A 23168-nucleotide genomic window follows, 5' to 3' on the forward strand; every position below is an offset into this window, starting at 1 on the left:
AAGATTATATGTATGTGTTACTAACATTTGTCTCTGTATGTTGCATATTTTACTTAGCATCTACACACTACCAAATGTCACCACAACAGCACTTACAGGAATATGATCAGATGTACAGTCATATACCATATTGAGTTTTTCATGTGTGGATCAGACAGGTACTTGTTGAGGTGTACAGTGATAATGTCTTTTGATAAATACAGATGTGAAATTGATGTACAGAGTTTGAAAATAATAATGCAGATGAGCATGATGAATATTTGTGTGTTAGCCAAATATGCACTTGATTTGGTTTCCTGTGCTAGATCATTAAAGGTCCTAAAACACGGAGTCAGTTGATGGTGTAAAGAAATGAACGAGGTCATCGGGGGTAGATAGGAAGCTCAGTTGTGAGTGTGCCCAGGAAAGTGAGTGGCAGTCTTTTTGGAAGAGCCATATAAACATTCATTTGAAGTGATCAGGCCAACCATGTAAAGTTTAAACAAGAAAAATAACCTAAATCCTGCTTCTCCTGAACATGAAGTCAGTAGCATTAACTAACTGCCTTGGCTTATTCATGGTACGTAACTTAAAACACGTGTTCATGATGGGTAATGATGTGGTTATGAAGCATATTATACACGAGGCCTGACGTGATATGATTGTGGATTCAATTTGGCACCTAGCGGTTTGCACTCATTTGGGTGACTTGTGGGGGTACCTGTCAGAACCACAATAGATGTTCAAAACCCAATTATGTTTCAGTTATTATTGCTACATTACTCCTCCAGGCTATCAGAGTCTTGCCTTCCTCTTACTTCTTATTAAGTATCAACTTGTGATATTTACAGAAAATGTAGGGGATTTTTTCTCATTTTCAGGGCTGTATACCGAGATGCTGATGTTTATTTGCTGGATGACCCACTGTCAGCTGTAGATACCCATGTTGGAAAACAATTATTTCAGGAGTGCATTGATGGTTATCTTAAGACAAAAACACGAATCTTAGCTACTCATCAACTACAATATCTCAAGAGTGCTGATGTAATTGCCATAATCAATAATGTGAGTACTTAGTTTAACATATATCTTTTATATAAAACATTGCCAAGTATTGCACAAAGCAGGTACAAGTTACCCTGACAACTCTTACCCACCAATTTTCTATTCAACTGATGTGTTATCACTAGGAATATGTTTGGAGTTCTTTTTCAAAAATTTCTTCCTGCAGTCTCCCCATAGTCATAGACTCACTAGATAAAAATTTTGGCTTTGTATGCCACATTTGTCTATGGAATGAAGGATGGATAACAAAATATACACACCAAAAAAAGTTTTTCATCACCTCAGTTCTGAGAGTTCCGGAACCTGTACAGAGAATTGGAGTAGAGATCAACATAAACATCATTTCTGCCCTTTTTATTGCATGTTGTACCACCGTACAGTAATACCTTCAGAGGCAGTGGTCCAGATTGCTGTACACACCCTTACCTCTAATATCCAGAAGCACATCCTCTTGCATCAATGCATGCCTGTTTTGTCATAGCATACAATCCACAAGTTCGTCAAGACACTGTTGGCCCAGATTGTCCCACTCCTCAATGGTAATTCGGCATAGATCCCTCAGAGGCACTGGTGGGTCACTCCATCCATAAACAACCCTTTTCAATCTATCACAGGCATGTTGGATAGGATCCATGTCTGGAGAACATGCTGGCCCCTCTAATAGAGTAATGTTGTTATCCTGAAGGAAGTCATTCACAATATGTGCACAATGGGGGCGTGAAATGTCACCCATGAAGGCGAATGCCTCACCAATATGCTGCCGTTATGGTTGCACTATCCGTCGGAGGATGGCATTCACGTATCGTACAGCTGTTACAGCACCTTCCATGAGCACCAGCAGCATACGTTGGCCCCACATAATGCCACCCCAAAACAGCAGGGAACCTCCACCTTGCTGCACTTGCTGGACAGTGTGTCTAAGGCGTTTAGCCTGACAGGGTTGCCTCCAAACACAGATCCCATGACTGTCAGGTTGAAGGCATATGCGACACTCATCGGTGAAGAGAACATTATGCCAATCCTGAGCGGTCCATTTAGCATGTTGTTGGGCCCATCTGTACTGCGCTGCATGGTGTCATGGTTGCAAAGATGGATTTCCCCATGGACGTTGGAAGTGAAGTTGTGCATCATGCAGCCTATTGCACACAGTTTGAGTCATAACACAATGTCCTGTGGCTACACGGAAAGCATTATTCAACACGGTGGCATTGCTGTAGGGTTTCTCTGAACCATATGCCGTAGGTAGCGTCATCCACTGCAGTAGTAGCGCTTGGGTGGCCTGAGCGAGGCACGTCATCGACAGTTCCTGTATCTCCTCCATGTCCGAACATCATTGCTTTGGTTCACTCTGAGATGCATGGATGCTTCCCTTGTTGAGAGCCCTTCCTTGCACAAAGTAACAATGTGGAAACAATCGAACTGTGGTATTGACCATCTGGGCACGGTTGAAGTACAGACAACACGAGCTATGTACCTCCTTCCTGGTGGAATGACTGGAACAGATCGGCTGTCGGACCCCCTCCGTCTAATAGGTACAGCTCGTGCATGGTTGTTCACATCTTTGGGCGGGTTTAGTGACATCTCTGAACAGTCAAAGGGACTGTGTCTGTGATACAATATCCACAGTCAACGTCAGTCTTCAGGATTTTTGGGAACTGGGGTGATGCAAAACTTTTTTTTGAAATGTGTATCTTAAAAATCACATATAAGAAGATGTTCATCTGCTCCTCTGCTTTCTTGTTTCATTTCATTGAGCCACTGTCTAAAGACCTTCAAACATTTTATTCTTAATATAGTTAACAACATAATTGAAAGAAAGTTTACTCCTCAACAAGTTGCTGTTCAGTCTGAAAAATCATGATGCAGTCAGATATTGCTCCTCATGGTTTGAACAGGGTAAGAGCATGTAAAGGGATATGGAAATCTAACAGGCATGGAGTACTAGAATGCAGTTGTAGGGTAAGGAGTAGAAGGAAGGATTACATGAGAATATGGGCCTGGTGCTAGGAATGGGAGAGGAGAAAGACTAATTGAGTTCTGCAATAAATTTCAGCTATTAATAACAAATACTCTGTTCAGAAATCACAAGAAGAGGAGGTATACTCAGAAAAGGCCAGGAGATGTGGGAAGATTTCATTTAGATTACACCATGGTCAGGCAGAGATTCAAAAATCAGATACAGGATTGTAAGACGTACCCAGGAGCAGATATAGACTCAGATCATAATTCAGTACTGATGAAGAGTAGGCTGAAGTTTAAGAGGCTAGTTCAGAATAATCAGTGCACAGAAAAGTGGGATACGGAAGTTCTAAGGAGTGAAGACCTACCTCATGATGGCAACAAGGTCGATTGCCGAAATATTGTGTCCTTTGTACACTCACACCAGGATGTTCATCCAAAATTTATTTCGTAATGAAGAGATACACTTGAAGTTCTCTAATGCTACAGACACTGCAGTAAGGGATAGTTCAGTAGGTAGTTCAGCTGAGTAGGAATGGACAACTCTAAAAAGGGCAACTACAAGAAAACTGCAGATTGATGAGAGAAGTACGTACAAAAATGTTCAGGGAAATTCAGGAATACAGAAATACAAGTCATTTAGGAATGAAGTAAACAGGAAGTGCAGGAATGCTAAGGTGCAATAGCTGCATGAAAAATTTGAAGAAAAGTGAAAGAGAAGGACTGACTTAGCATACAGAAAAGTCAAAACGATCTTCCATGACATTAAAAGCAAGGGTGGCAACATTAAGAATTCAATGAGAATTCCGCTGTTAAATGCAGAGGAGATAGCAGACAGGTTGAAAGAGTACATTGAAGGCCTCTGTGAGGAAGAAGATTGTCTGATGATGTGATATAAGAAGAAACAGGAGTTTGATGCAGAAATGATATGGGGTCCGGTATTAGATTCAGAGTTTAAAAGTGTTTTGAAGACTTAAAATCAAATAAGATAGGAAGGATAGTTAACATTCCATAAGAATTTCTGAAATCGTTGGGGAAGTGGCAACAAAACAACTATTCACATTGGTGTGTAAAGAGTATGAATCTGGAGATATACCATCTGACATTTGGAAATACATCGTCCACACCATGGTGAAGATTGTAACGGCTGACAAGAGTGAGAATTGCACAATCAGCATAACAGCTCATGCATTCAAGTTGCTGACAAAAATTATATATGGAAGAAGGGTAAAGAAAATTGAGGATGTGTTAGATTAGAATCAGTTTAGTTTTAGGAAAGGTAAAGGCACCAGGAGGCAGCTCTGATGTTGTGTTTGAATCAAGACAGATTCATAGGATTTGTTGATCTGGAGAAAGTGATCAGCAGTGTCAAATGGTAAAAGATTTTCGAAATTCTGAGGAAGATTCAGATGAGACAGGTAATACACAATATGTATAGGAACCAAGAGGGAACAATAAGAGTGGAAGACCAAGAAAAAAAGTGCTCAGATTAAAAAGGTTGTAAGACACTCCTGTTAATATATACATCGAAGAAGCAATGACAGAAAGAAAAGAATGGTTCAAGAGCGAAATTAAAATTCAAAGTGAAAGGATGTCAGTGATAAGATTCATTGAAGACATTGCTATCCTCAGTGAAAGTGAAGAAGAATTACAGGATCTGCTGAATGGAATATCTGATGAGTACAGAATATGGATTGAGAGTAAATCGAAGAAAGATAAAAGCAATTCGAAGTAGTATAAACGATAACAGCGAGAAACTTAACATCAGAATTGGGGATCACAAGGTAGATGAAGTTAATGCTTTCTGCTCTCTAGACAATAATGTAACTCATAATGGATGGAGCAAGGAGGACTTAAAAAGAGACTATCACTGGCAAAAAGAGCATTCCTAGCCAAGAGAAGTCTACTAATATGAAACACGGGCACCAGTTTGCTTTTGTTGTACAATATCACTTTTATTGTTAACCGGTTTTCGGCTTACAAGACCATCTTCAGACATTTACTGAGTATTATCACCAAGGAAGTTATAATGTTTGAAAACAACATTGGAAGAGAAGTAACACATCCAGACTGAAGTAGAAACATACAGTAAGTAACATCTTTGAGAGTGTGGTGGTAATGCAATGAAAAATTAAAAATTGAACATTACATAAATAGCAATGGAATAGACAGGAAAACCTTTAACACAAAATAGGAATAGCATGCCTACATAACAGTTTCTATTAATAAACAAAACTAATAAAATAAAATAAAATTAGTACTAGACAAGGCTACATCAGGAGGTATGTAACATGGAGAATGATACCAAAACCAATTAAAAGAAGAGACAATTATCAATGTAACTACAGAATACATAAGGAACTTAAGCAATATCAATAAGATAAACAGAAATAAATAAATGCAGGAAAATGGAGGCATTTGAGGGAACCTACAGTAAATGCAATCTTTGAGAGTGTGGTGGTACTGCATTTTAACATTAACATTATAATAAAAACAGTGGCTTAATTATAATGTTAAGCTGAAAACTGGTTACCAATAAAAGTAATATTGTAGAACAAAAGCAAACTGGTACTTTTCATTTATTATAATGTTGTTCTACCAAGAACTGATGGAAGATTCTGTTAGCATGAAACATAGGCCTTAATTTTAGGAAGAAATTTCTGAGCATGTATATTTGGCGCACAGCTTTGTATAGTAGTGAAACATGGAGTGTGGGAAAACCAGAACAGAAGAGAACTGAAGCATTTGAGATGTGGTGCTACAGAAGAATGTTGAAAATTAGGCTGACTGGTAAGGTGAGGAATGAGAAGGTTCTCTGCAGAATTGCAAAGAAAGGAATATATGGAAAACACTCAACAAGTAGAAGGGACAGGATGATAGGGCATCTGTTAAAACATCACAGAATAACTTCCATGGTACTAGAGGAAGGTGTAGAGGGTAAAAACTGAAGAGGACAGCAGAGGCTGGAATACATCCAGCAAATAACTGAGGATGAAAGTTGCAAGTGCTACTCTGAGATCAGGTGTACGGATGCCCATACAATATTTTGCAGAGGACGAGGGCCTCAAAACAGTGTGATTGCTCCTATGCATTGTAATATTTACACCTATGGTCAGCTGATTACTCAATACTCAGCGCAATACACAACACTCCAGGCATTTCATCTATAATGATGATATAGCAGTGGCTGCCAAAGTGAAGATGTAGAAGTCTGCCGAAGTGAAGATGTATGAAGATGTAGAAGTCTGCCGAAGTGAAGATGTATGAAGATGTAGAAGAAAAGTGACTTCATCTTTGGATACACAAGTCCTTTATATGAGGTCTGCCATCTAAGCCCAAAACCCATTAAGACTCAGGTGTGTACATTTCACTTATGGAATAGAGAAATTAAACAAGAATTGGTCATCATATGGCAAGGTAAACAGGTTCAGCATTGCCAAACACCTATGTATATGAATGTTACTTTTGACCATACACTGTCCTTCAAGGAACATTGCCATAACACCAGGCCAATGGTCAGTGCAGGGAACAATATTTTGAGGAAGCTCACAGCCACTACCTGGGGAGCTGGTCCTCACATTCTGAGAACTTCCGGTGTTGCTTTGTGTGTGTTAGCTGCATTGTATGTTTCACCTGTATGAAGTCGAACAGATGTGCAGAACTATAGACCTATATATCTAACGTCGATCAGTTGTAGAATTTTTGGAACACGTATTATGTTCGTGTATAATGACTTTCCTGGAGACTAGAAATCTACTCTGCAGGAATCAGCATGGGTTTCGAAAAAGACGGTCGTGTGAAACCCAGCTCGCGCTATTTGCCCACGAGACTCAGAGGGCCATAGGCAGGTAGATGCCGTGTTTCTTGACTTCCGCAAGGCGTTTGATACAGTTCCCCACAGTCGTTTAATGAACAAAGTAAGAGCATATGGACTATCAGACCAATTGTGTGATTGGATTGAGGAGTTCATAGATAACAGAACGCAGCATGTCATTCTCAATGGAGAGAAGTCTTCCAAAGTAAGAGTGATTTCAGGTGTGCCACATGGGAGTGTCATGGGACCGTTGCTGTTCACAATATACATAAATGACCTGGTGGATGACATCGGAAGTTCACCGAGGCATTTTGCAGATGATGCTGTGGTGTATGGAGAGGTTGTAACGATTGAAAATTGTACTGAAATGCAGGAGGATCTGCAGCGAATTGACGCATGGTGCAGGGAATGGCAATTGAATCTCAATGTAGACAAGTCTAATGTGCTGTGAATACATAGAAAGATAGATCCCTTATCATTTAGCTACAAAATAGCAGGTCAGCAACTGGAAGCAGTTAATTCCATAAATTATCTGGGAGTACGCATTAGGAGTGATTTAAAATGGAATGATCATATAAAGTTGATCGTCGGTAAAGCAGATGCCAGACTGAGATTCATTGGAAGAATCCTAAGGAAATGCAATCCGAAAACAAAGGAAGTAGGTTACAGTACGCTTGTTCGCCCACTGCTTGAATACTTCTCGGCGGTGTGGGATCCGTACTAGACGGGGTTGATAAGGAAGATGGAGAAGATCCAACGGAGAGCAGCGCGCTTCATTACAGGATCATTTAGTAATCGCGAAAGCGTTACGGAGATGATAGATAAACTCCAGTGGAAGACCCTGCAGGAGAGATGCTCAGTAGCTCGGTACGGGCTTTTGTTAAAGTTTCGAGACCATACCTTCACCGAAGAGTCCAGCAGTATATTGCTCCCTCCTACGTATATCTCGTGAAGAGACCATAAGGATAAAATCAGAGAGATTAGAGCCCACACAGAAGCATACAGACAATCCTTCTTTCCACGAACAATACGAGACGGGAATAGAAGGGAGAAGCGATAGAGGTACTCAAGGTACCCTCCGCCACACACCATCAGGTGGTTTGCGGAGTATGGATGTAGATGTAGATGTAGAAGTGCAACTGCTCATGACAAGTGGATTGACACTGCATTCTGTGAGACCATCCAAATCCTGTTGTAATCTATGAAACAAACTCTACTAGATAAACTCTACCTGATTGTTGGAATAGCTCCCCCCTATATCAGAAAGGCTGTCACTGCCAATGTGCGGAGGGCAAAGCAGATCAATGATCCACATCATCCACTGCATGATCACCAAGTTATAGTCTGTTGATTGAAATCTAGAAAGAGCTTCATCACTAGGACTCAACCACTGGAGGGAACACCAGAGCCTAACCACATCATCAAATGGAGAAGTAAGGTGCTGCCAGTTATCCCTGCAAAGGAAGAGCTGTCTTCAGGAAATGATCTACATTAGCCTGTTTGGAGATCACTGTCATCTTACAGTGGACATCCCTCATTGCAAGATAACCATGCAGTTGATGAAGACATGTCTAGTGAGTGTGGAACAACACAAAATCCACACCACTTTTCCATATGTTCTCTACTACAATGACCTTTCACAACACAGGACTTGATCAAGGCAAATAACAAAGCCATCAGAGTTGCTACATTCTGGAAATGCTGACCAGGAACAGAAATGATGAATGAATTGAAATTTTTCTGTGCTTATTGACAATATTCCCTACATGTACTAGTAGTAACAGAAATCAAATTCTTGACAAAAGTAAACCATTATAATGCTTAATTAATTTACCTCCTCACAGGATTGTTTAAATTTTTTACATTGTTATTATGCTCTGATGATGTAGACCCATATTTTTGTTACTATCTGTTTCTTTGGTTGCACCAAGGTCCACAGATATCACAAATTGTCTGGGTGGTAACATTTTACACACTGACTGTTGTTGGATGAATTAAAAGTTCCCTTTGTTTTGCTTTCATTGTAAGACAGTTTTGACTGTGCACCCATTTTCAGTGTATGCATAAGTGTAACCCATCAGAATGGTTCTACAAAAATGAGCCAATGCCCAACAACTCATTAGTTTGCAAATGTAATAGTGTAATCATAGAATGTTGTCCACATGATCAGATGTCACAAAGTGTTGTCTTCAACTCTGACTCACATAAGGCCAATCTGACAGGTTTTAGCTGTACATATTTTTAAAAATGAAACTGTAACACCAGCACAATAAAAAGAAGCTCAATCTTATCCAACAACAGCCATTGTGGTAAAGTATTATTATTCTGTTCTCCACTCCTACTTTTGGTGTTAAGTTTCTACAACAACCTAGTACACTCTTAGCCCTATCTAACAAATGTGTTATGTAGCAGACTGAAATCCTACAAAAAAGAACAACTTTTGTGCATGGGAATAGGGCTCACAAGTGACCAGTGATATAAAATAAATCTCTGTTTTCTGTTATTATAATGAGCAATACTCTTTACGATGTTGCATAAACACACACACTGAAACAGTCCAATGCTATAATTATTATGTTATTCTGATTTCTTTCAGGGAAGAATAGAGTATCAGGGCACATTCAGTGACATCCTGACAAATGATTCCAGTTTTTCAAATTTGCTTGTTAGCAGCCAAGAAGAGTCAGAAAAAGTAATGGAAAATGAACAAAGGCTTTTACAAAAACAGATGTCTGTCTCATCTGTGAATGTAAGTTGCTTGTATTTCCAACTATTGCATGTATTATGAGTGCTGAAGCAAGTAACATGATTACTTCATATCGGCACACACTCAGCTGCAGAGTGAAAATTTCACTCTGGAATTACCCCCAGGCTGTGGCTAAGCCATGTCTCCACAATATTTTTTGTTCAATGATTGGTAGCTCTGCAAGTTTTGCAGGAGAACTTCTGTGAATTTTGGAATTCAGGAGTTGAGGTACTGGTGGAAGTAAAGCTGTGGGGACAGGTCATGAGTCTTTGGGTAGCTCAGTCGGTATAGCAGTTGCCCACAAAGGAAAAGATCTGAAGTTCGAGTCTCCGTTGAGGACACAGTTTTAATCTGTCAGGAAGTTCCATGCTCATGTAATGTGTGAGGACTGATTCAGATACTTCTTCTTCTTAAGTTGCCAATCCTAAGATTGATTTGCAGCAGCTCTCCATTCAGTGCGATTGTCGGCCAGCCTCTTCAATTCCGTGAAACTTCCGCATCCTAGGTCCTGCATTATCTGGCTTATGTACTTTCTTCTAGGTCTGCCTCTTGCCCTTTTGCCCTCCACAAGGCCTTCCGTTATAGTGTGGAGAAGACTTTCATGTCTCAGAATGTGTCCCATCCATATATCTCTCCTCTTCTTGACCGTCTTCCAAAGAACTGGAACTTCCTCCGCTCTCTGCAGGACTTCTTCATTTGTCATCCTGGCCGTCCATGGAATTTTTAACATCCTTCGCAGACACCACATTTCGAATCCTTCAATCCTTCTTCTTTCGTCCTCTCCAAGTGTCCAAGTTTCGCTGCCGTAGGTCTTTATTAACCGCTTCCTTAACGATAGACTTATCATATTTGATGTGAGGAGTCCTTTCCTTTTATAGAATGCAATCTTTGCCTGATTTATTCTACTTATTACATCTTTCCTACTACGACCATCTGATGTTATTCTGCTTCCCAAGTAGACAAAGTCTTGTATTTCTTTCAGCTTCTCTCCATTCAGCCTTATATTCGTAATTGCTTGATTATTTTGTTTGCTTGCAACTAAGATTTTTGTTTTTGACTTATTAATTTTCATGTTGTACCATGTAGCAAGACTGTTTTCCATTTCCTCCAACACTACTTGTAATTCTTCCTCATTTTCCGCTAGGACAGCAATGTCATCCGCAAAACGCAGCATATCAACTATTTTTCCCTGGATCCTGATTCCATTAGCTTGTCCTAACTTTTCTCTGACCTCGTCCATTGCTTTCTGTATGTACATATTAAAGAGGACAGGGGAGAGTGCACATCCCTGTCTCACACCCTGTTTAATTTTTGCTTGTTGTTGATGTTCCCCACATCTCACTATTGCCACCTCTTCTTTGTATATGTTCCATATCATTCTCCTGTCCTTGTACTTAGCTCCAGTTTCCCTCAATATCTGGAATAGTTTTTTCCATTCAACCTTATCAAAGGCTTTTTCGAGGTCAATAAATGCTGTGTAGGTGTCCTTTCCTTTTTCCATTCTTTTTTCTATAATGAGCCTTAGGGCTCATAATTGACTCATTGCCTGCAGAAATCATCAAAGCAGCTGGAAAAGAAATAAAAGATAAATTGTATAAATTAATCTGAATAAATTTATTCAGATACTAGACCCTTAAATATTTTATGAACATGAAACCAATCATCTGGAAAGCAACAACACTTGTGACAGATTGGGAATATATTCTGCAAGATACCACTACCATAAGGACAGACAAATCTTTAATTTTAAAAGCTTTTATAACCTTTTTTCAGGACATACATGGGAAACAAGTTTTCTATCTTTCACCTGATTGAAGAAGTAACTTATTAAAAATTTAAAAAAGCTGTGTTTTCAGCTACACTTTTAAAATGTTGTATCTGCTTTCAGTAGTTGGTGCATGCACATTCATTCTGATAAGAGAAAAGTGCACCACAGGATGTTTAATAATTAGTGCACATTCTTTTCTATTTGTAAGAAGCAGTGACACCTATCACTGAAAAAATTAACAGTCCTAGAAATTTTTCTTTTTTCGTTTCTGAAAATCATGTTTCTTCTTTTCTAATAGCAATACTTTAATATGTAATAATTTTTCTGGTACCTCTCTTCTTTTAGTAATGCTATAGGATTTATAGTTCTTTTTTTCCTTTTAAGAACAATGAATTTTTATTTAAAAACTCATTTGACATGAAAATTGCTAATTTTCAGTGAGCTAGTATGAAAAATACACTGACAGAAAAAAAATCGCAGTACCGAGAAGGAGTTGTGCGACAAAAATGAAAATTGGTAGGCGTGTTAATACATCTGAAAGATAATTTCTATTCAAATTTTGCACCAGTTGCATAAGAATGGCACTAGTTGTGTCACTTTGAGGATGCAAATCAGGTTTTCTTTAAATAAATGCTTCAATGGTCAGGAGCCTTAGTTACCTTTGAGATTGGGTGTGGTGAGTTGATGTTAGTCATGAATGCCTTTAAGGAGACAGACACACCATTATCAACACCTCACTAAGTTTGAATGAGGTCATGTAATAGGGCTATGAGAAACTGGATGTTTTTTCTGTGATATTACAGAAATATTTGGCAGAAACATAATCTCAGTACGTGATTGCTGGCAGAGGTGGTCACAGGAATGTACAGTCGCAAGAAGATTGGGTTCCAGATGGCCACGTGGCACAGCCAAGAGCGTTCAGCGTGTGGCTCTGGCATGTCATACCGCATCTGAAGCAGCAAGTTGAGCAGCAATTGGCACCATAGTTATACACTGAACTTTTATAATTTGGTTACCTCAAGAACAGCTCCAAGCCAGATACCCTGTCACTGCATTCCACTGCCGTTTGTGACTTAAGTGGTGTCAAGCAAGAGGTAATGGATGGCAGGGTGGAGGTGTGTTGTTTTTTTCTGACGAAAGCTGGTACTTCCTCAGTGCCAGTGATAGCCGTGTGTTTTTAGAAGTAGGCCAGTTGAGGGCCTGCAGCCAGCCTATCTATATGCTAGGCACTCTGAGCCTACATCTGGACTTACGGTCTCAGATGCGATTTTGTGTAACAGCAGGAATGCTCTAGTGGTTATCACATCCACCCTGACTGCAAATCTGTGTGTCTGTATGGTGATTCAACCTATTGTGCTGCCATTCAAGAACAGCATTCCAGGGGTAGGGGGGGGGGGGGGGGGGGGGTTCTAACAGGATAATGCTCACACCACTGTCAAAATCCAACATGGTGTACAGAGAGTCGACACGATGCCTTCGCTTGCTCGATCACCAGATCTGTCTTCTCCAATTGAGTATATATGGGACATCATTGGACGACAACTACAGTGGCATTCACAAAAGGCATTAACCGCCAATGTATTGACTGACCAAGTGCAACAGGCATGGAACTCCATCCCACAAACTGACATTCGGCACTTGTACAATACGATACATGCATGTTTGCATGCTTGCATTCACCATTCTGATGGTTACATTGGTTATTAGTGTACCAGCATTTCATATTTGCAGTGGCTTATTTCACTTACATTAACTTGTGACCTTGCAGTGTTAATCACTTAAATATGTTACCTCGACAAATGTATTCCAAAATTTAATTACTCAACATTATTTTTTTTTACTCTACATTATTTTTTGGTGTTGTGTTTTTTTCCAACAGTGTATATGTTGTTAAAACTGATGAGGTAAAAAAAAGTATACAATAATACAAGCAATAACATGAGTCTGCAAATGAGCCATCTGCAAGACAATTAAGAATGTTTAGTTATGCACAGCCACTTACTTCAGTATGAAACATGGATGTTCACAGAAATATATCGAACAGGGAACATAATTCCAAAATTGCCATTTTTAATAAAAATGTTGAGTGAGTTTGGAAAGTGTACCCCAAAACTTAATCGGACAGGAAGTATACGAAACATTTTGCATGTCAAAGGATCAATTGTTTCAACTCAATATTTTTTAAGGTATATTACCTTGAAACCTAAAATGTGAACATACTCAATTCATGTACGAAAAGACATCTTTTTGTATTATCAATACGAACATAGGATCTACCTTTTGGATTTAACCATCTGAAATTACATCCCCTATGTGATGAAGTCCAGTGTATCCAACTGCTGGTTACCTTATATATATATATATATATATATATATATATATATATATATATATATATATATATATATATATATATATATATATATATATACCAGTAAAAGTACCAGCAGTACTCTTTGATATGGAGAAACTGGATGTAAACTTCAAAAATAATTATTCAGTTTTGATGTCATCTGTAACACTTTGTTTGCTTACTATTCCAAGTCTTCAGTTTTCCAAAGTTGACTGGCATTTATTTTTTTATTTGGTCCTGTTGATTACATATTATACAGCCAGTGTACAAGCAATATAGGACAAGTCAATTGATGCAATTACAGTAGTACATGAACATTTATACATCATATTGCACAGACATTTGTTTATTTATCAAGAACAATTACTTGCCTGCGGTATTAAAGTCTGCATTATGCCAAAAACAGTTTAAGTGACTGTTTAAAATAGTAGAATAAGTGACAGTGCATATTTTTACGCAACTGACGTATATAAGCAAGTAAATTTTCTTCATGGTCATGGTTTGAACTGAATACAAATTTTAACTGCATTCCTTAAGAAGAGGTTTAAGTGAATGATCAAGAGAGTGGGATACATGGGAGTTCACATTTTCTCGTAATGAAACAGATAAATTTACATTTTATCACCACAATTTCAGTTAAACTACAAGTAACAGCATCACACTTTATCTTTAAGGGAGTGCTTTTCTTAGGCAGTTTCCCCCACTCTTAAACCTTATAACTCTAAGTATTCATTCATTTTATAGAAAGTTTGTTCAATGAGGATTAATTTTAGTTTCCTTTTGAAAACCTGTACATTATTTATTTCCTTTTTTATATTGATGGGGAGCTTATTGAAGACCTTTATACCTGACTCAGTAACTCCCCTATGTACTTTAGTGAGAGTTGCAGAGCATTGGTGAAAATTTTTCATGGTTGTGGATCTCATAATTTTTCTGAAGTAATTCCCTGTTGTTGGCTACAAATAACATCAGTGAGTATATATACTGACCTGTGATGGTAAGTATCCTGAGAGATTTGAAGAGACCTCTGCAAGATGTCTCATTAGGACCCCACATATTAGCCTCACTGCTCGTTTTTGTATTCTGAAGACTTTTTCAACACCAGCAGCATTTCCCCAGAAGATTATGCCATAGGAGAGAATAGAATGGAAATATGCAAAATATGACAACAACATTATTTCTCTGTCTACTAACTGATGGAGAGCTCTTAGTGCAAAGCACGGTGAGCTAAGTTTCTTGACCAGTTGATCACTTTGTTCTTTCCATCTTAGGTGACTGTCTATCTGGATTAATTAACGTATTATGAAATCTGTTTTGAAATTTACACTTTTGGGATTAGGATGAAGCATAACTTGAGCCACTGCTAAAGATGCTGAATGTGGGAAACCTCCCTAAACAACATCAATTTGGCCAGTACAACTCACTCTTTAACAGCCCACGGCTGAACTAAGAAAGATGACACATTACTGTGCAGCCAGGAAAGCTGAACTGCTGAATTCATATTTCCATAACTACACTATGCGCTGTGCTGCACTCCATGGAGTTTGTGGAGGTCTCCATCCCTGCAGTGGAGAAATTTTTGACATTGAAATTTCTCATTCTTCTCTTCTCTTGTAGAGCAGTGAATGGCATTTTTCGTTTTCAAGTGGTGCATTTGGGTCCAAAGATGAAACAAAGATGTACAGACCTGTGATATTGGAAAACACTGTTTTTCAGAGGCTACTATAATCACTCTGCAGTTATAAAACTGAATGTCATTATAGGTCATCTTTGGTGACAGACAAACAATAGAGCACTGTTATAATGAAGTTGTGCAGCACCAGTAAGGGGTGTCCTTTCAGAAACTGTGTATGGACATGGCCATGTATACTGCAGACTTGTCTACTTTATGATACAAGTAGGTACCAAAAACTGCATTCCAGTGTGTTGCAATGGCCACTTTCTGCAATGGCCCCTTTCTGCAACTCAGTAAGGGTTGTATGAGGAAAAAAGCAGAGAATCTATTGGGGTTTATTTTGGAAATGTACTGTAAATCTTCACATCTGCCTTGGTTGCAGGACATTGCTGAAACCACTGCCACGCACAGGGATGGCTCCTCCTTACCCCCACCCAGTCGCCACTCACATCATGCACTGGTGCTGCTGTTCGCAGTGTGGTCTCAGCTCTCTGAGACTGCAGATGTGAGTGCAAGTTGCATTTATGTGAGTGTGTGTGTGTGCATGTGTGAATGTGTGTCTACTGCTGACAAGGCCTTAATGGCCGAAAGCTATAATTGTGCGAATCTTTCTGTTGTGCCTGTTGCGACTCAGCATCTCTGCTATATGGTGAGTAGTAGCTTTCCTTCTCTGGTATTGTTACATTCCATTGTTTGAGTTTAACATTTTTGTTACAGTTATTTCACACTGTTGCACTAAGTTACCTTATTCACTGCCACATCTGTTTTAGCACGTATCGCGTGTTACGAAACCTGTTGTATCGGGTACTTCACATGACCCAATACAGCCTGTTTCATTACATCTCCTACAGTCACTCAATGGTGACTTCTTCCCATACACCACAGCATCATCAGCAAACAGCCACAGGGGATGTAAAATTCTTCAAAAATATATCGCTGTTACAGCAATTTTGAAGCTAGACCTACTTTCGCTGACTCATTATTCTCCAGCCCAAACCACTCAGGATTTAAACTTGAAATTTGTAGAGGGTGTTGGTCTTATACTGTAGGCATCATTTCAGAAGGGACTGTTCGAAATTCCACTCCCTAGAGGATGAAATAGGGGACAAAAGATTTTTTGAGACTATGTCACTATTAAGACAGTTTTGTAGGTAGAGCTACAGAAATTGGTATTTTATTTCTCAGTCAAAAATAAAAAAAATATTTTTTCAGTATTTTTGGAAATTCAACCACTACGTTGGTAAAATAGTGGGTGAAAGTTTTTTTGAACATAAACCATTATTGAAGAACTACTAAAGCATTTTTAAAGCTACATCTATGAAAATTCATATTCGACTTCTCTGTTAGAAATTTAAAAAAATATTCATTTCAGTGTTTTTTTGAAATTCAATCCCCTAAGGGCGCGAAATAGGGAATGAAAAATTTTATGAAAATATTTCATTATGAAAATATTTTCGAATTTAAATCTATGAAAATTAGTATTGGCATCTCTGTTAGAAATAAAAGAATATGTGTTTGGCATTTCAGACCATAAGGAGGTGAAATTGAGGTTGAAAATTTTTAAGAAAATATTTCGTTATATTAAATAAAATTTGAAGCTAAATCTACGAAACCTAGTATTTTACTTTTCTGTTGCATATACAGAAATATGTGTTAGGGGAAGAGAGTTTCTACAGAAATATCACCACAAGACTGCAAAAGACTTGATTAACAAAAACCTGGGACTCGAGCAATTAGAATCGCTTTTTGGCCAGAAGTACGTTCAGAAAAGACCAAGCATCTATGGCCTTAATCAACATGAACAGTTGAGAAGGGGTTGCAATTTGTGAACAACATAAAAATTTGATTAAGTCTGTGCAGACTACACAGTCTACATAAGCAAAGCAGCAGACACTAAGCTAGTTAAATGATAATAAGTGGTATAATATCATTGACCATTGCATTTGCATAATTTTATAATGTTCAACTTATATTCCCGTGATTAATAAAGAAAAAAGGATGTTTAACAAACTGTAATTATAGCCATGTTTGCAAAATGCAAGTATCTAAAAAAAAAAAAAAAAAAAAAAAAAAAAAAAAAAAAAAAAAAAAACTGAGAAACAATTGAAATGCGGAGAGGCCTGCGAACAACAACACAACGGAAGAGGATGGACATGACCAACGTAGGATGGAACGAATACAACAAGACAAAACAACAGAGTCACAAGGAAACAAACTCGTACACGAATCAGGAAGTAAGCAGTCTAGTGCAAAGCGAGGTGTAAACTGATGTAAGTGAGATTAGACTGACTGGCTGAGCAAGTGGCCAGCGTTTAAGTACGCTATCCGGGGTGCCGCTATTGGCCGCTGGGACCACGTGTTCCACTGTGGCACCCCCACACTAAAAGCGGGGCAGGAAGAGCGCGCCGCCACAGCTTAAGGCGCAATGGTGCAGAGACCTCTATGGGTCTTCGACGTCCATGATGTCTGGCGCAGATTCAAATTCCACGGCGCGCGGTACCATAAGTTCAGTTTCATAATAATACTTGTTCGCCATAAAGTGGTGATCATATTCTTCTATGACAGAAGAGCAGTACATGTTTGACCAATAATGTTTCCTAATTGCAAATGAGTATGCATTTTGGCATGAACTTGAGTTCAAGAGCTGATTAATGCCTCTTCTGTAAAAATAATATTTTCTGCTCTTGTTTCAATGGACAGTGCTTAGAATTTCATCATTATGGAGAATGACCATATAATTTTTCAACAGTTTACTTTCTACTCTGAAATATCCTTTGTTGTTTCCAAGAACAGTATGCAGTTTTCCTAGTGTGTAAAAGAAGAGAGTTCTTGTTTTGTGTTAGTTTCCTGCTAGTGACTTTACTGTGAGTTTTATGAAGTGACCAGTTTACACTCTGATTTGCCTGCAACTTTTATCATTTTACGATCCAATAGACTACTGGTGGAATAGAGATTTGTTGTGCAGTGGTACCGATTCATTCATAAAATTGACTTACATATGTGTCATTGGAATGACAGAAGAGAGGGTTATTTATGGCATCCCCAAAAGGACTGCTTTACCATCCTCACATAACAATGGAGCAAAGTAAAGTCACATTTGTTGTGACAGATGTATTTTTCTCCTTGATTAAATGGAGAAATAAACATAAATGCAACAAGCAGGTAAAGAGTGTGTGCTGGAATGTAGGTGTTCAAAATAAACCATTCAATATGTGGTTAGTAGCAGTATGAAGATATGAAACTTCCTGGCAGATTAAAACTGTGTGCCGGACCGAGACTCGAACTCAGAACCTTTGCCTTTCGCGGGCAAGTGCTCTACCAACTGAGCTATCCAAGCATGACTCACGCCCCGTCCTCACAGCCTTACTTCTGCCAGTACCTCGTCTCCTACCTTCCAAACTTTACAGAAGCTCTCCTGCGAACCTTGCAGAATTAGCACTCCTGAAAGAAAGGATATGCGGAGACATGGCTTAGCCACAGCCTGGGGGATGTTTCCAGAATGAGATTTTCACTCTGCAGTGGAGTTTGCGCTGATATGAAACTTCCTGGCAGATTATAACTGTGTGCCAGACCGGGACTCGAACTCTTGCACACAGTTTTAATCTGCCAGGAAGTTTCATATCAGCGCACACTCCGCTGCAGAGTGAAAATCTCATTCTGAGTATGAAGATGATTACTCATAATTCCCCTCCTCACCACTTTCTCTTACACACACACACACAAAAAAAAAAGGGAAAACACATATCCATATCAAAAGTTACTAGAAGAGATCATCATAAGGAAAATTTCCAATCAAAAGCTGAAATAAAATATGTAGTAGTATTATTCTAAGTAGCTGTGTCACATCAAAAAGCCGTATTTTACTCTGTAGAATGCATACTGACTACTAAAAAGGTAAATCATAATTTATCAATCCATATGTTACATACGTGGAGTGAGACATTTAAAAAACCTAGAAGGTGAATAGTATATATTAATAATATTTGAAAATAAGAAATTAGAATTTACATTTTTAACAGAATTTGTGCTATATAAATATAACTGAAATGGCTTAGGTAGTTTCTCCATGGGAAGTTTCTTTTTAAGATTAGTTATTTCCTGCCCCTAAAAAAATAATTTGAAAACTGAAAATTGCAGACTTCCGTTCATGAAGATCAAGATGGAGATGAGCCTGATGAAAGTGCTGAGATGATAGAAAGAGGAAAATTGAACAAAGCTCTCTATAAAGAATACATAACAGCTGGCTCAAGTTATTGGCTACTTGGATGGCTTCTTCTTGTCCTCATAGTTGGGCAGGCAGCGTCAAACAGTGCTGATTTTTGGGTTACATACTGGTGAGTATAATTATACTGTCAGTTCAGATCTTATTAAGTCTTTTCATCCTGTAAAGGAGTATAAGCAACATGAAACTATTCTTGTTTTCAGTCTCTCCTGCCTTAAAGGCAAGCTGTCAATCAGCAACAAATGTGTGAAGGAGTACATAATTCCTAATTACAATTGTTACTGCCATTAACATCATGAAACTCAATAGAATTTTAATTACTTTTAAATCCATCACTGTTAAAAAGCTGCATTTTTATTTTATTCATAGGCAGTAAAGAACTAATAACGATACACTACATTTAAATTTTCAAGTAATATTTCCTGTCTACTTACCCTAATAACTTGTTCAGAATTTCAGAGATTAATTACCTGTATCTGTACAATAAATATTTCTCTTTTCTTTTCCTTGACAAACAAGTTTCATAAATGCTTACATCTGGAAATTATTCTTTTGATCTACTCTCCTTCTCACCCTTTTTCTATATATCAATAGTATCCCATGTGATCCACTGGTATGGAACTCAGACATGTATTGCAGGCTACAATCTCTCCAGATTGCTGGTGACACCACCTCATGGATTCAGGCTAAACAGTATAACCACACGCATAAACATACCATGTTTGGCAACAACTGCATCTCCTGCAGCCATCACAGTAATATGTGGTACCAGTTTTGCCTCTAGAGGCGCCACAATTAGCAAAGCCAACAGAGTCACCAATTATCCTTCTGCTGATTATGTGCCTGCCAATCTTGCGGAAGTATTCTTCTGCCAGGCAACTGGAAAGGATACCGTCTGACTGACCAGATCCAGTTCTCAGCAGAAGTTGCCTCAAGCCGTGGTGCCGACTGCAATTGCCAGTTCCTCAATCGGAGCTCCAGTTGGCCAGCACTGTTGTATGCTTGAAGCTGCATCTAAGTCTTCACTTGACATCCTGTCCAAGCTAGCCGCTTCAGTTACCAATCCCATATCTTCACTTTTCTCCATATTGGCCACCGATGCCCACAATCCGAGTTGTGTACGAACTGTCACACCGTGCCTTGTCAAAGTTCTCTAAGCTTGGCTCAACATTGGCCACACCTGCACCTCTGTGCAACTCACCATCACTCTTTCCTTTGCTGGCCATGTCAATGGTCTCTCCAAGGAGCCACCTCTCAGCAGCATGCACACCTGTCTCCAACTGTTATGAGCCTCCACCTTACTGGGACCCCTCTCCTGGGTTTCCCTCAAGGCCTGCTGCTCCCCACCAATACAGCCACACTTTCATTGCCCTTGTAAGAAGTCTTCTGGTGCAATAGTGTGTATTGAAGTCTGAATGATTGTTTTGTTGTATTCTGGTTAAGTGTTAATAATGTCCATTTATTTCCTGCTACTTGGGCCACATTTTTGGCATGGTTCCCTCAGCTATGAAGCAAAACATGGCAGCTTCTCCTGCCATTTAAGTCAATGATTAAACTTACTCAAATAAGGCAACTGTTGCCAACTTATCTATATGTCAATTTTGAACATGGCCGATAATGCAGCAACCGTAGACGAAACTTATAATATTACTTGAAAATACAGCTCTTCGGTTGCACAGGTAAAAAATTTTTTACCTGTGCAACCGAAGAGCTGTATTTTCAAGTAATATTATAAATTATCTATATGTCATTAAAAATCAAAACAAATAAATAAATTTAAGTTCATTATTGGTGTCACAGCTAAATTTTAGTTGTAATTGGAATGTATGTGTTTTGTGGAACTCTGGATTTTGTTCCCAAGTTTTGGTAGTTTCACTATTCTATTGTTAATTGCTATCACCTTGTCATTTTCTTAAAATGTTCAGTTTATATGATATGAGTTCATCATGAGTACAGCAGTTAGTTAGAAGAATAATACATCCAACTAGATGTGTTTTTACTCTTGCATTCAGGTCATGTGTGAACACACACACACACACACATGCACACACACACACACACACACACACACACACACACACAAACTGGAAAACAGAATTAAGAGTAAGTATGTAATACAATATGTCATCAAATACCTAAAAGCTGTATGTTAAAAGTATTCATGAAACTGAACATTACAGTAGTTAACTGTCATTTAATGTGACATGGCCATGTGTTTTTCCAACCCTCAAATAAGCTCACCAAACGTGCTATAAGAGGATGCAGAATTAACAGTGAGGCTGAATGACAGTACAGTTTTGATATTCACATATGCAACTCTCTGTTAAAGAAGATTGGTTCATAAAAAGGAAGGAAAAAATCATTAGACTGATCCCGAAACCTCTAACCATCAAACAATCCATCCATAAATGCTTCAAAGTTGTAAATAAGAAGATGTTTTGCTGAAGGAATGAGTTCGGTCTTACTGGTACATTGAAATAAACATATCTTAGTCACCTGGAAGTCTCTGATATTGAGCATATGCACCTTGACAGTTACAAGTTAATGTTGTATTATTGGAGTATCAGCAAATGTAAAGTGGAGGTAGCAAGCATACACAAAAGGAGTAGAGTCAAATCCCAAGCTTTGGAACCTAAAGAGTGCTTTATTGGTTAGTTCTTTGAATGGTACGCCATGTAAGTGAACGTGATGGCACTCATTCCACTACTTCAACTGTGTGTGAGCTGCCACTAGGGCAAAGCTCAAGTTCTGTACTGAAGCTGGGGACGATAATAGCCTTCTTCTCAGTAACATTTTAGGAAAATTTTGCTGATCACATTAAGGCATTTTAGTACAGGGTTATAGCATTGTCCAAAATATAAGTTTATTTAATGGCCATTTTGCTATACCACTTGAAATAATTGTATGATACAACTCAGATTACACTACAGTTATAGTTTAATAAACATTTATTTTACAGGACAAATCAGGAACAGCTGAGAATGGACAGAATGAATCAAAAATTGTCATTTGAACTGCCAAAAATTGTTAATAGTACTGACAGATTTCTGTCAGTTAATTCTACTTCAGGATATTCAGCGACAACAGAATATAATGACACCACTGATTCCATACCATTGAATGACATTCTGTATGCACCTGAAACAGTGAAAGAAAGAAATATTCCAGGAAATGAGAAGCCTGAAATTTATATTAATAGTGAAGACATTAATATCAGTTACCCAAATGAAAGCAACATTACAGCTCAAGAATCCTTCACAAGAGATGAATACATTATAATATATACAGTGTGCATTGCCGGAAGCATCATAATTACAACATACAGATCCTTTGTTTTCTTTAAAGTCACAATGAATTCCTCTCAAGGTCTCCATAATAGAATATTCAATGCTATACTTAAAGGAGCAATGAGATTTTTTGACACAAATCCCTCAGGTACGTAAAATAAATAAATTAGTGTGTTGTAGTGTTTCCTGACTATTATTATTGTTATTATTATTATTATGTTACTGACACACTGCATACTAAGAACCACTGTCAGACAGTGTACAGTCACCCAGCAACAATTATTTCAAACCTTATTAAAC

General features: G+C 38.4%; 1 protein-coding gene across 2 annotated transcripts in view; it reads left to right on the forward strand.

Moving 5' to 3' along the window:
- The window catches only part of LOC124592171 (ATP-binding cassette sub-family C member 4-like), a 307575-nt gene that overhangs the window by 192706 nt on the left and 91701 nt on the right, over nt 1-23168 (forward strand). For both annotated transcript variants that reach the window (XM_047131809.1, XM_047131810.1), the window contains exons 11-14: nt 861-1044; nt 9414-9566; nt 19497-19693; nt 22541-23016. In XM_047131809.1, the coding sequence (XP_046987765.1) occupies nt 861-1044; nt 9414-9566; nt 19497-19693; nt 22541-23016 (1010 nt within the window). The remainder of the gene's footprint in view (nt 1-860; nt 1045-9413; nt 9567-19496; nt 19694-22540; nt 23017-23168) is intronic.

This window comes from Schistocerca americana, chromosome 2, assembly GCF_021461395.2.
Source record: "Schistocerca americana isolate TAMUIC-IGC-003095 chromosome 2, iqSchAmer2.1, whole genome shotgun sequence".
Taxonomy (NCBI): Eukaryota; Metazoa; Arthropoda; class Insecta; order Orthoptera; family Acrididae; genus Schistocerca; species Schistocerca americana.